The sequence below is a fragment of the Rasamsonia byssochlamydoides genome (genome assembly GCF_041956645.1).
Source record: "Rasamsonia byssochlamydoides strain NRRL 3658 unplaced genomic scaffold VTN77scaffold_13, whole genome shotgun sequence".
Taxonomy (NCBI): Eukaryota; Fungi; Ascomycota; class Eurotiomycetes; order Eurotiales; family Trichocomaceae; genus Rasamsonia; species Rasamsonia byssochlamydoides.
Genome location: NW_027192396.1, coordinates 237,059 through 250,542, shown reverse-complemented (window position 1 = coordinate 250,542; position 13,484 = coordinate 237,059). Strand labels below are relative to the sequence as shown.

General features: G+C 49.5%; 6 protein-coding genes across 6 annotated transcripts; 5 read left to right on the top strand and 1 right to left on the bottom strand.

The window, feature by feature from the left end:
- Positions 1–426: 426 nt before the first annotated feature.
- Positions 427–1,556, top strand: VTN77DRAFT_1526 (uncharacterized protein; the record flags this gene model as incomplete). The annotated part of the gene is made up of 2 exons (XM_069417267.1): positions 427–442; positions 610–1,556. 2 exons carry the CDS (start codon positions 427–429, stop codon positions 1,554–1,556), a joined length of 963 nt encoding a protein of 320 aa, XP_069280015.1.
- Positions 1,557–1,586: 30 nt separating this feature from the next.
- VTN77DRAFT_1525 (uncharacterized protein) lies at positions 1,587–2,282 on the top strand (the record flags this gene model as incomplete). Its single annotated transcript, XM_069417266.1, has 1 exon — positions 1,587–2,282. One exon carries the CDS (start codon positions 1,587–1,589, stop codon positions 2,280–2,282), a length of 696 nt encoding a protein of 231 aa, XP_069280014.1.
- A 2,562-nt stretch (positions 2,283–4,844) lies between these two features.
- On the bottom strand, positions 4,845–7,883 carry VTN77DRAFT_1524 (uncharacterized protein; the record flags this gene model as incomplete). The annotated part of the gene is made up of 7 exons (XM_069417265.1): positions 4,845–5,082; positions 5,150–5,578; positions 5,756–5,947; positions 5,999–6,191; positions 6,246–6,676; positions 6,732–7,300; positions 7,359–7,883. The coding sequence occupies 7 exons, from the start codon at positions 7,881–7,883 to the stop codon at positions 4,845–4,847; spliced, it is 2,577 nt and encodes an 858-aa protein (XP_069280013.1).
- Positions 7,884–8,799: 916 nt separating this feature from the next.
- Positions 8,800–11,412, top strand: VTN77DRAFT_1523 (uncharacterized protein; the record flags this gene model as incomplete). Its single annotated transcript, XM_069417264.1, has 6 exons — positions 8,800–8,832; positions 8,899–9,013; positions 9,075–9,138; positions 9,202–9,851; positions 9,905–10,182; positions 10,267–11,412. The coding sequence occupies 6 exons, from the start codon at positions 8,800–8,802 to the stop codon at positions 11,410–11,412; spliced, it is 2,286 nt and encodes a 761-aa protein (XP_069280012.1).
- A 924-nt stretch (positions 11,413–12,336) lies between these two features.
- Positions 12,337–12,949, top strand: VTN77DRAFT_1522 (uncharacterized protein; the record flags this gene model as incomplete). The annotated part of the gene is made up of 3 exons (XM_069417263.1): positions 12,337–12,583; positions 12,634–12,808; positions 12,877–12,949. 3 exons carry the CDS (start codon positions 12,337–12,339, stop codon positions 12,947–12,949), a joined length of 495 nt encoding a protein of 164 aa, XP_069280011.1.
- Positions 12,950–12,999: 50 nt separating this feature from the next.
- On the top strand, positions 13,000–13,383 carry VTN77DRAFT_1521 (uncharacterized protein; the record flags this gene model as incomplete). Its single annotated transcript, XM_069417262.1, has 2 exons — positions 13,000–13,122; positions 13,189–13,383. The coding sequence occupies 2 exons, from the start codon at positions 13,000–13,002 to the stop codon at positions 13,381–13,383; spliced, it is 318 nt and encodes a 105-aa protein (XP_069280010.1).
- Between the last annotated feature and the right edge of the window lie 101 nt (positions 13,384–13,484).

The window sequence follows — 13,484 nt, the reverse complement described above, 5'->3', positions numbered from 1 at the left end:
ATACAAATGACAATGGACAGGGCAAGTCTGCTGGGCGTATTCAGGACCTGCAAAATTAGGATATTTTTATGCTGTCCCCCACCTAAATCTACACCAGAGAATTCCATTTCTAGTTGGCAGGTTGATCTAGTCTTGATACAAGCTGCCGGTAGGTCCTGCAGCTGACCTAGGGGTGACGGGTCTAATAGATACTTCCCCAGCAAGCTGGAGTTGACTAGTATCCCTGCTGGCATTGCTAAAATGCACTGGGACAGAAGGACACGTACAAACATGTTTCAAAATAAGGGCCCAATTAATCGACATCCACTCTGTTCAGTTTTATATGTAGGGTAGGCGTAATGCTGTGGCTTGGTTTGCTAGTATGAAAAAGGTAAAGTTTTCGCCAGCCCTAGGATGACTCCGATATTCTCTCCTTTATAAGTAATAATGGAATTCCGCTTCAGTATGCTGGAAAAAGTGCCAATATTGTTTATATATTCAGGATCCCTCGATTACATCTACATACATTTCTTTCCGCAAGCAAGAATCATGGCCCTTAAACAGCTATCTTTGCATTATCTTGCCGTCGTCACTCTGATGAACCTTCATGTCGTCCATTCATCGCCTCAGTCGTCTCCCCTGCCCGTGGAGTTAAGGGTTGTTCCTTTCCCTCCGAATATAACGGGCATCGAACCCGAATCCTGCATCTGGTCCCGCGATGGCTGGTGATTCTCTGTCCGTTTTATGGAACCGACGGGCTGTCGCAAATCGGGTATATTCAACCCGATGGTTCGGGATACACCTGTCTCACCTGCGATATTCCTCACGGCAATGGGATAGGGTATTTGAGTGCGCTTCCAGATCAGAAATCCATCTTCTTTGGGTCCCAAGATTCGTCTCGCGAGGTTGCAGCAGATCTCCCCGGAGCTGCGGTACGGCCCCAGATCCTGGAATGCAGCCCGAGTGTTTTGGACTGTCAAACCGCTACCATCCTTCCAGTCTCGATTCCGCAATTGGACCACGACATCACAGTGCTTCAGGCCAGAGAGCCACGCATCTCACCAGACGGTCGTCACTATCTGGTGACGGCAGTCCGAACAGATGGATTCATCATATTGCTGGGTGACCTATCCCGGACAAACACAACGTATACTGTCGACAATCTCCGCGTGCTCAATCCATCATCTCAGTGTCCACCTCGTACAAGTGACGACTGGGTCAATCGTCTCGCTTGGTATGAAGCCAAAGCCTTTTTCAATGGTAACACGGTCCTCTACGCCAGCACGCGCGGCGAGGGCTTTAATTTCGACGACTGGTCGCTCGATCTGGAAACCGGCGAATCAACCCGTCTCACTCGCTGCCTCGAATGGGACGAAGACATCGCTTTGGATCCATCTGGACAGTACTATCTCATTGGTTCGGCCCGGCAATTCCACAATCAACTCCGTTCGCTCAGCGCGATGAAGCTGCCCCCGTTTCTTGACTATGCACTGACCGGATTGTCTTCCTACTCCATCCTGGGAACCAACACCGGACGTCTCCACCTGCTGGAGAAATGGATCATTCCTAAAGGATAGGAAGATGCTGAAGACTGCCTAAGCGGCCAAATGATCAACAACAAGACTGGAGGATGGACGGGAGGCTCTGCGAAGTTCCCCTGGAACCCCAACGGCACGATGGCCGTTTGGGGCGAGAGAGGTCAGAACAATGCCAACCGACTTGTTGTCGCGGAATTCCCTACGCTTCCCCCGTCTAGTCCTCTCTATTATGAAAACCCGGACCAGGACCTCGCCTGTCAGACAATCACGCCGTCGTGGGCGCCGCTGCTCGAGGACTATCCTCTCCTGGAGGGGGGACGCTATACGATTGCATCTCCTCTGGGTGGTCAAGCGGTTTTGGACCTGGCGGTGGCTGGGATGCTCGGCGCGTCTAACAGGATTGTATACGAGAACTACACCACTCGCAATGGTACCGTCGTCAATGGCTACGGACAACTCCGCACCAGCCTCAAGACGCTGAGTCAGAACGCATCCCTGGCGCTGACGCTGTCTGGGAACACATCTGGGTCCGGCACATACAACTCGACAGTAGCGTTGAGACAGACGGCGCGGGTGATCTGTGGCGTCGCGGCAAGCACGGTCGATGGAGTCAAGCGTGTGACCCATCAGGGGGAATGGAATCCGGCCTGTCACTTTCCCATGCCTGGCGAGTGTCCGAATGGCGCCGATGCAGACGCAACGCCTCGTGGGCAGGGAGGGAATTTCTCCCTTCCTTGGGCATGCGAGGGGTCGTATTCAATGTGATTGCTCAATCCAATGGCGGTGATCTGGCAGTCTTTCATAGGAAGAAGCAGGATATAGGTAGGGGTGATACTACCTAGGAATTACTTACTAGGTAGGAGGAGAAAGAATGAATGAAGCCTCAAGAATATCTCCCAGCACCTTGCTTGGTAGTTGCCCCGAAAAAATGACCGATTGGCTATGGAGATGGGAGGCTTCAAGGGAAAGCTGACGTTGTTCTGTCGTTATCAGGCAGAGGATCAACGAGGCAGAACATAAGTTAGTGCTTGTATCTTAAGATGTGCATCTTCTTAGTAGGAAATGGGGTCAAGAATGTCTTCTATTTATTTGGTGAATCCTACCTGGTGAGGTAGGTACCTAGCTCGGTCCAACATGGATGATACTGGTATATCCCAGCATACCTACGTCACCACACTCATTACACTCTTATTGCTGCGCAAGAAGATCACCAACAGAGACACTTTGGTTCCTTCTTGTAAAGAAGTAGGTCTGTCCAAGACAACAAGATGAACCTAATTAATTGGATGCTAGGTCATTAGAAGCATCAGAATTCGGGATCGAGAACCCCCTTGGGCCTTGTTACCACCAGAACTTCTGCAGATGATCATCAAGAATCTATCACCAGTCGATACAGCTTGCTTGGCACTCTGCAATCATGCACTGCTTGGAAGGCTTGGAACGAGCTCCTTATCATTCCATGACAGCCATCGAGAACTATTTCTAACAAGACTAGCGCGAGATCTCCCTCCTTATTCCTTCTGCTATTCTTGCTCTCAGCTCCATTTATGGGACGCTATTGGTTCACTGGGGTTAGCATATCAGCCTACGCTCACGCTGCTATAATACATGACCTGGACCAAGGCTCTAGAAATATGTGCAAGCCGCACCCGTCATTATCCCGGTACCGGTTTTATTTCTTCCATTTGCAGTTGGTCATGAAAAGGCACTATTATAGCAACAGTCATAGCATCTCGACTGAGTCATTGTCGTTCACTGAACTTCGCTACCCCGAGCCGGCAAACTTATCCACGAATTCAGCAGTGGGCATTGGTGAACTCTACAAGACGTGATGCCATCCTTTCCAAGGCCGAATTCATTCTGGTATGTGGCCACATTTCGGCTGGTCATCCAAAGAATATCGCAGATCATTGCGTCCAGTTCGTTGGAGAAGAAAGAAACCTGCGAACCCATGGACGCGAGGCTGGAGGCGACTTGGTTACCAACAGCCCATTCCAGTACTCAACCAGGTGGACGCACACATTCTCAGAAGGCTTAACCCTCTGGGGACAGTTCGCGATGTTGATTCCGGGCGGTGCACCAGCGACGAGCTGCACTTCTACCAGTCATGTGAGAAATCATTCCCTCTGTTTCTTTGGATATCTTCGAGGACGGTACTTTTACGAGCCACAGTGTCCTCGAAGTCTGCACATTTAGTCCACGTGACCTGTGTTTGGTCTCTCCTGCCCTCCCAACCGCATGCTTCCAACCCCTTCCAGCATTGCGTCTGCTTGTGACAGAAAACAACGGCATTCGTGTCTCCTCATAGCCTACAGGAGCTTCAACCACCGCAATCGAAGACAATGCCGTCTGACTTGTGTGTCGGAGAATGTGGCGATGTCATACAGACGAATGATGTAGCAGTCATTGAAGTTGGGCAGGCCTCACACAATGGTGATTATGTATATAGAAAGAACTTCAAGAACTGGTCCTGTGAATGCAATCGAGATTGTAAATATCAACACGGCTTCAATATTGGCAATTCCTTCTGATATCAAGCAGCCTAGTTCTTCGAGGTCCCCCAACGCACCGCGTAAATCTCATCTCCCATTTCCCCTGCATCGACAGTGTTGGAAATGACTAGCCACAGTGAAGGGAGGCTTCGATCAGGGGAATCAGGGGAAGTGCAATGTAGTCCTCCCGTGGCAGAGGGATCGTTACGAATGTGGAATTCGAGCATTTTTTTTCCCCACTAGTCAGACCACAAAGATGTAAATCACTATACATGGAGCAGAGCAGCTACTGGCATTACCACTTCCGTGACGGAGACTGTACGATAAACTCCACTACAGATTTGGGCAACAGGTCAGTCCGACAAAGCTTCCTGGACCGCCACGCACATGTGGCAACCGGCAAAGCGCCAGTCCTTCCTATATACACCTTCCCAATGAGAAAATCAGATGATCACCAATTCAAATTGCCGCTTATTTATTACCTCAACATCCCCATTTTACTTACCCCTAAGGGCTTGGAGTATTATGCTCTGCTTAGCCATTGGTTAGTTTTTACTTATTATGCTCTTATGTACCCCCTGTATAGCTATTAGATCTTTTTAGCATTGCACGAGATAGGTTAGATATAGATTTCTATGAGGTATATCTTGAGATTCCCCAATATAGCTTCGTAAAAAGTATGAGAGATCTACCTAACGGATCTGACAACGTTACAACTCTGCTAAGCGATATTCTTGGACAAGATTCCAACACATTGCATTGCAGTGCTGTGTTCCTTCGGATGTACATACGAACGTACGTACGTATAGATATATATATATATGTATATGCATGTCTACTCCCCCTCACGACCCGGAAGGTAAAAATGCACCGTCACGTCGTCTTGTCCCGGACGGAGGCCTCTTGCTTTGACACTGACCGTGTCCTCCGGCACCAGGTCAAAGAGATTATCCTCGAATTCGACGCCGTCTTTTTCCAGCGTGACGCCTTTGACGGGAACGTCGGCGCTGACAGAGACGGAGTTTTCGGAGGTTTCGACTGTGAGGCGCTTTGGGTTTTGGAGTTTGACGTACCTGGTTGAAGAAATAACTGTTAGTAGGCAAAAAAAAGGTGGTAGAATGCTGTGTAATGTGTACTTACTTCAACACATCCGGCCACGAGATGAATCTCGCCAGACGCTTCCCATCCGAGTCTAGCAGATAAACCGCCACAACCACCCTGTTCGGATCATCATCGACCTTGTTGTTCTCGCCCATCGGCAGCTGGAAATGCCCCAGCTCCGTACTCCGATTCGCCTCCAGCGTGACGCGTCCATGGTCACGGTCATAGATCTTCTTCCCATCAACCACATCAAACGCCTTGACGTGCAGCGTCGCATCGACTTTGTGCAAAAGGAAATTCGATCCCCAGACATACACCCGGTGTTCGCGCGAGATGTACACCCGTGTGTATTTGTCCTTTGGGTGCGAGTAGTGGACTTCGCGTTTTATGCCGATGGTGAGCGGTGCGAGGCTTTGTTTCACGGCGTGGTAGGCGAGTTTGGGGCGGAGGGTGTGGTCGATTATGGACCTGGGGGAGTTAGCAGGGCTTTTTTGGTTTTTGTTCTTTTGGGGAGGGGAATAAAGAGGTAGAAGGAGAAGATCAGAGGAAGGGAGAGATAGAGGGATAAAAAAAAAAAGTAAAGGATAAAAGGTAAATAAAAAAGAAGCGGGAAGGAAAGAAAGAGAAAGGGAGGAGGGAGAGTACCATGAAATTACTGGCCAGCAGTCGTTGATCTGCCACACCAGAGCCCCTGACGTATACTCTTTCCCAGGTCCTTTCCAGTTTCTTCGCCAGTACCGATATGCTGCGCTGAGACACTCCGCCTGCATCAGCTGCGTTATGTAGATGTATTGCTTCAGGGGCCTGGTGCTGAAATCAAAGTTCTCCGCCAGATACCTGAGTGGTTTTCATATTAGTATGAATATAGTCAAATGCAGGCAAACATACCCAGCTAATCTCTTCTCATGACCTGTGGCTTTGTTGTGAAAGTCCATGGTCGACGACTGGGCGTATCGCTCCTCTGGCGTCGTGAACGACTCGATGGTCTTGATATTAGGAAACGCCTCCATGCCGAATTCCGACACGAATCGTCCCGAGAGCTTGTCGAACATTTGATATCTCTCCTGCGACCCGTGCCAGACTATCCTTCAATTAGCACTACGTTACATGTATTGTAGGTAGATCATGGTGTTACCATTCCACTGATGGATATCGCCCACCGTCGCATCTCGCGTGTCTTTCCCGCCGTATGGGCTTCCAAAGTGATAGTACGTGTCTGGCACCAGCTCCTTCGTGACGTCCACAAGGATCTTCTCGTAGATATATCTCGCCGGGAAATTCGTCTTCAGCCAGCTGTCCGGGTCCTTGTTGTCGGGATCATATTCCAGATTCTCCGACTCTTGGTACTGATAGTCCTCGTTGTTGCCCGCGTAGATGGCGATCGACGGATGATGGCGCAGTCGCTTGACGTTGGCTATCGCTTCCTCCTTCACCAGCTCGCGGAACGCTGGGATCGAAGCTGGGTAGTTGCCGCATGCGAACATGAAGTCCTGCCAGAGGAGAATGCCAAGTTCGTCCGCGGCGTCGTAGAACGCGTCTTCCTCGTATATACCGCCTCCCCAGACTCTGTTCAGGTGATGTCAGTGCCTTTTATTCGCTATACCAGCTCAATCATACTCACCGCATCATGATCTGATTCCCATCGCGAACCAGTTTCAGCCACGACCGATATCGCTCCTTCGTGATACGCGGTATGAAGCAGTCCGCAGGGATCCAGTTGGATCCTCCGCAGAAGACGGGGATGTTGTTGATTTCGAAGAAGAAACTTGATCCGGGCGCGTCTTTCACCGCACGTTGTACGAGAACAGCTTTGCGAATACCCAGTCTCTTGGAAAGGACGTCCAGTTCTCGACCGTCTTGATGAAGAGTGGCCTTGAGCTGGTACAGGGGCTGTTTGCCGTATGTAGCCGGATACCACAGCTGTGGCTTTTCAACGTGCAGGACCGTCTCTGCATGTCCGTCAGCAACTTCTGCTGCTGCTGTTTGCACAGTTTGGCCGTCCAGAGACAGTTCAAAGGTGACTGAGGAACCAGTCCCCTCCACGTCTGCCTTGGCCACAATCTGCGCAGAGTCGAGTGAGTCCGCAACTTTGGTCGTGAAATACAGATCCTCGATCCTGGAGCTGTAGATTTCCAGGTACACGGGTCTCCACGGTCCGGCAGTCAGCAAAGTTGGACCCCAGTCCCATCCCTACAGATGACAGCGTTAGCAATGAATCTCAGCAACATCAGACAGCAAAACTACATACATAGTGGTATTGCGCTTTCCGGACTACGAGCCGGCTCGCGTCGCCGTTCCAGCAGCCCCATTTATGGTCTGGAAACTGCTCCTGGAGTTTCTTCCCCACGATCCAGGCACTGTCAAAGGTGATCTCAAGGGTATTCTTGCTTCCTGCGTTGATCTTGTCCGTCACAGTCACGCGTCGCGGGATGAACATATTGTCCGATTTCAGTATTTCAGTGCCATTGAGAACGACAGTCGCGAAGGTATCGAGTCCTTCAAAAGACAGGACGACCTTATGATCTTTGGGAATGGTAGCAGGGCTGTCGAATTCCGTGCGATAAAGCCACACTTTCTCCCCGACCCATTGTACTTCCGACTCATTCTGGCCCCAAAATGGGTCAGGAATCTTTTTATGGTACAGTAGATCGAGATGAATGTTGGTTGGAAACTGAGAGACTGGTAACCAGGTGTCGTCTGCTGCTTCTTTGAAGTGCCAGTTCTCGTTCAGTGGGATGACCACATGCTGCGAGTCCTTGCTCTCCCCGCTCATGGCTGCTGTTGAATGGTGTGTGGCTGTGGTGAGCTTGCTTCACAGCTAAACGAATTCAACTGACCAGCTTGGAGATATCCAACAGCAAATCCGATCTGTCGGATTTAACAAGCAGAGTAGAGCGGAGAATGGTAGAGATGTACTGCGAAGACCATGTCCTGCCGGATGGGTCGATTATATATATGCAATATTGCAAGTCATTAAATTCATATGACAATAATGTCCAGGGGTAAATATAAATACGTAGGATATTAAATGCCAAAACTAATTGTTGGATGCCATTTCGAGGTGACTTTGCTGCATGTCGGATTGCTCTTCCGACAGCCATGAAATACGGATCTCCCCCTCCGCTCACGTGCATCCCAACATGCGGGGAAGGCACCTACGTCCCAGACACAAAGCATGGTCTAGAAGGATGCAACCTTGGTAGCAATTACATTTGAACCAGTGGCTTGTGTCGATATTATTTGCAGGTTGGCTATGAAAACACTCCAGGTGTCAGGCTATGCAATATGCATGAATAAACTCAATCGGCTTGGCTTCTGCTTCTGCTAAATAAAGGAATTCTGGTAGCTCCGGTGACATTGCCAGGAACAGTATATTACTCTATCCTGTAATTACTCCGTACTACTCGATGCATTGGAATTGTCTCCTGACATTGGCGGAGAAATCACGCGGGGTAGATTGATACCTAGTCCACCCTCTGTCCCACCGGGGAATGTCGGCCACTTATTAAACAGTATCGATAATCCTCCAACACAGCGATAAGAAACACAACAGCATGAACTCGACTTCAGAGTTGGAGCTGATGCTGTTTACAAAATTTGGGATTTTGTTTTGGTCAATGCTTCGACCCTAGTCTGCCGTGTCCATAGTAAATTGCTGATTGTGGAGATCGAGTGCACCCCTAATAAAGATGAAGTTCACAGAGGGCATGTGGCGCCTCCGGGTGAGCATTGACTTGCACCCTGGGAATCGTATTTTGTCCGATTCGTCAATGCTGACATCGACCTAGGAGGGCATTCGGATAGACTGGATGAGCAATGTCGAACGGCTGAGTGTTGATAACGAGACAGTCAACCTCCTGCTGAACAAGCTCCAACGGCATCGTGGAGATACTCTCAATTCAGGTAGGCAATGCAGCTGCGGCCTTTACCCTCTTTGCTTACCAGGACTAATCTTTAATCGTAGCAACGATATCTGCCCTGGTTACTTCTCCCCTTGAGGGCATCATTGGCGTTAAGTTAGTTCACTGGTAAGTACTCAGGATGGTCCTGATACTCTTGGCTGGATCGAGATTTGCTAATGTGGCTTTTAGGGACGGCGAAGTCGATAAAGGGCCGCATTACCGGCTCAATTCCACCACAGGCCATGCAAAGATTAGCCACGTTAAGGGCGACGAACTCAGCTATAAGAGTGGACCCCTAAATCTTGCTATCAAGACAGCCCCAAACGAGCTCGGTTTTGTCTTCTCCAGCTCGCAGGGCAAACTCACTGGCCACTCCTTCCGATCGATTGGATATGTCAGCGATCAGACCACCGAGAAGACGCGATGGCAAGATGGTCTGTTCATCGAGCACCAAGGCTATATGCTGGCAGCCCTCGACTTGGGCGTCGGAGAAAAATTGTACGGCCTTGGGGAGCGATTCGGACCATTTGTCAAGAACGGTCAAACGGTAGACATCTGGAATGAAGATGGCGGCACGTCCTCCGAACTGGCGTACAAGAATATCCCCTTCTACCTCAGTTCCAAGGGCTATGGCGTGTTCATCAACCATCCTGGCAAGGTCAGCCTGGAGCTCCAATCTGAACGGACGACTCGTGTTAATGTCTCTGTCCCCGGGCAAGAGCTGGAGTACTTTGTCATCTACGGTGGCACGCCGAAGCAAGTGCTGAAGCGATATACAGCCTTGACAGGCCAGCCTAGTTTGGTGCCCTCATGGAGCTATAACTTGTGGCTCACCACTAGTAAGGGACCGAGCAGAATAGCCCTTGAGGTGATATTTCTCTGACATTAGCAGGTTTCACGACCAACTATGACGAGAACACGGTGACGGGATTCCTGGACGGCTTTCGAGACCGAAACATTCCCCTAGGCGTCTTCCATTTCGACTGCTTCTGGATGAAGTCCTACCAGTGGTGCGACTTTGACTTTGATTCCGATATGTTCCCGGATGCGGCTGGCTATCTGCAGCGTCTCAAAGAACGAGGTCTGAGAATCAGTGTCTGGATTAATCCCTACGTTGGACAGGCATCGCCGCTGTTTAAAGAGGGGAAGGAAAACGGGTATTTTATCAAGGTATGTGCTTGAAGTACTGCCAGTCTATTTGTGATCTCTGCTTGTAGAATTTGCTTTCGTTAATAGTGTCTCACTGACCGTCAGCGTACCGACGGCTCCGTCTGGCAATGGGATTTCTGGCAGGCAGGGATGGCCATTGTCGATTTCACCAACCACCAAGCCGTCAAGTGGTATACAAGCCATCTGCAGCGACTCATGGACATGGGCGTCGACACGTTCAAGACCGACTTTGCAGAGCGCATTCCCTTCCAAAATGTGCAGTACTATGACGGCTCCGACCCAGTCCGCATGCACAACTACTACGCTTTGCTATACAACAAGGTCGTCTATGAAGCGATGACCAGCCGGGTAGGCAAATCGCAGGGTCTCCTCTTCGCCCGTAGCACGGCTCCAGGGGGCCAGGCCTTCCCCGTCCACTGGGGAGGCGATTGCGAAAGCACCTTTGAGGCCATGGCGGAATCCTTGCGTGGCGGTCTCAGTCTGATGCTGTCGGGGTATATCTTCTGGGCTTCCGACATTGGTGGCTTCGAAGGAACGCCGCCTCCGGCGCTGTACAAACGCTGGGTGCAGTTCGGTCTGCTGTCATCTCACTCTCGACTGCACGGATCATCCTCGTTCCGGGTGCCTTGGATCTATGGCGAGGATTGCAGCGATGTCCTCCGGGATTGCGTCCAGCGCAAAATCCTATTGACTCCGTACATCCTTCAAGAGGCTCTTCTGGGTCACCGGGACGGTACCCCTTTGATGCGACCCATGTTTCTCGAGTTTCCGGATGACCTGAACACGTACACCATTGACACGCAGTACATGTTTGGAAGCAACCTGCTCGTGGCGCCCGTGTTTTCGCAAGAGGGAACGGTGACATTCTACGTCCCGCGCAGCGAAGACGACCACAACGGCAAATGGATCTCATGGTTCGATCACCGTCGCACCTACGAGCCTGGTCAATGGTATACCGAGACGCATGGGTTTGATACGCTGCCTCTCCTGGTGCGTCCCGGGTCCGCGACGGCGGTGAACCCGAAACTCAAAGCTCCACAGGATGATGCGATAGAAGGGTTGGAGTTGCTCGTCAATGGGACGATCAGCAGGGAGATAGCGATTGAGGTGGTGAATCCTAATCTGACGCACGAAGTGCTGCAGACGATTAAAATTGTACCCTACTCGACGGCTGAGTTTGGCGTCAAAGTAGAACCGCGTGTCAAGATCGTTCGGATTGATAGGGAATAGAGGAATGGCCTTTGCAGGTCTCCTAAGCATTGACAAAATTATGTACAGGACATTAGCGTAGCACAACAAATTCATAAAATCTATCTAATCCCTATTAGCGAGGGATATGTAAATTGGCGAAGGAATTTAACATCGGCAAGGCTCAACGCAAGACGCATGGCAAAGAATTATGGCTGGGAAGCCCGCTGGGAAAATAGGTAATAAGTACTGCCTGATACAATATATATATATATATATATCGAAGAGAATCTCATAAGTAATATGAGTAGAGAGCGCGCCTAGGAAGTAGATGATAAAAAAAAAAGAACTACTCATATAGTAGGTATATATAGTGCCTACGCCTGGGGCCAAAAGTCCCGGGCATATAGAACAGGTATTTTTTGTTTTCAAATCAGTCGAGCGAAGCGAGACCCGTAAGGCTTGTACTGTAAATAGTATGACATAAATTCCCCAGGTTTATAACTTATCCACGTCTAGCAACAAAGCGATCTCATCTGTGAAGCTGGCATTTATCCAAGACATAAGATAGATTGGTCGCTAACTTCCATTGGTTCCACTATGGATGGTACCAACCGCGGTGGGAACATCGACCCATGGTCATTCACTGGTGGCCTACAAAGGTAAGCCGAAAGTGTCTTTGAACTACCATCTGTGGCCACATGATTAGTTCTGAAATTACTCAGAAACCATTTTCATCTTAGCATCATCAAGCGACGAGGTTTTTGATCCATGAGTGAATAGTGGTTCTATTATTGGGTACTAATTCAAATTCTCATTATTGTGCTATACTTAGCGCTATTCTGTTCTTACCTCACTCCATTCTCATCCTTTCCCCGGGTTACTTTTTGCTGCAATTCTATCTCTCATGCAACAGTCTCACTTGAAGAACCAGCAAACAGAAATCTTTGAGCTTTCTTTATCACAATGCCTCCAAGGACGACTCTTCAAAGCTCTCACCGATCGGGACGACACAAGATAAAAGAGCTATGGGACACTATTCGACAAGATGAGAAGGAGGTCTTCTCTGACCAGGAAATTAATGGTCTGGGTATCAAACGAGAGCCATTTACGATGGACGCCTTTCAAAAGCCGGTCTTTACGCCAAATTTCTTTGAACCAATAACGCAAGAAAAATTGATGCAATATCCTCCCAATGCTCAGGAGTTGCAGCGTATAGTTGCAAAAGATCCATACTCCTCAACTATACCGATTTCGATAAAGAGGCCGCAAAGTACCCGGAAAGACTTGAGCTTACACGGAGGATGGCTCTGAAGCCCTACAGGTGTACACGGGAGATATGGAGTTATCTCAAGACACAGATCTATTCTGTCCCAAGGAAAAACATGTGGAAATCCCTGGGGAGTCTTAGAGACCTTACCCGTTGGCAAAGAATCTCGTAAGTAAAATCCATATTTATCATGACGACTTGCATATATGTTCCTAAAGGTACTAACAGAATCTTAGTGGAATGGTGGAGAATGAGGACGATCTACATCCTCTGTTGCGGAACTTGGGAGGCCATGGTGGCCGCCATTAGCAACAGTTGAAATGCTAGAGTGGAAGGGTGGAAAGATTCCTCATCTCATCATGGTCACATGCCATGAGCTCCTGGGTAACCAGATGATCCTGTACGGGGAGCTGGCACCTATTGTTTGGGCAATAAATATTCGTCTGCATCAAGAGGAATTCAAAAAGCATGACCAGGCTCCGGTAAGTTTATCTCTCCGCATAATCGGGTTCCTTGCTCAGCAGGCTTGCTAACAATAATACCAACAGATCCTGATGCTGTCTCTGGTAGGCCCAAAGCATGGACGTCTCCTACACGCGAGTTTGGATGACGATGGGGCATTGGTGATTCGATGTAGCGGATATTATAGTTTCGAACGGCTGGCTGATGCCCCATTTGACCTGTTCTGTCGTTACTTTCTCAGCACTCCAGTCGGAGAGACCTTCACCCTGAGAGGCTGCTGAAAGCACAGCCTGTTTGTCGTCCGTAGAAATTACTCCGTACTGTAGCCATCAGGTACCCCTCAGTTACTTCGTCCTTGCCAATTTGACAAGTAGTAGAAAAA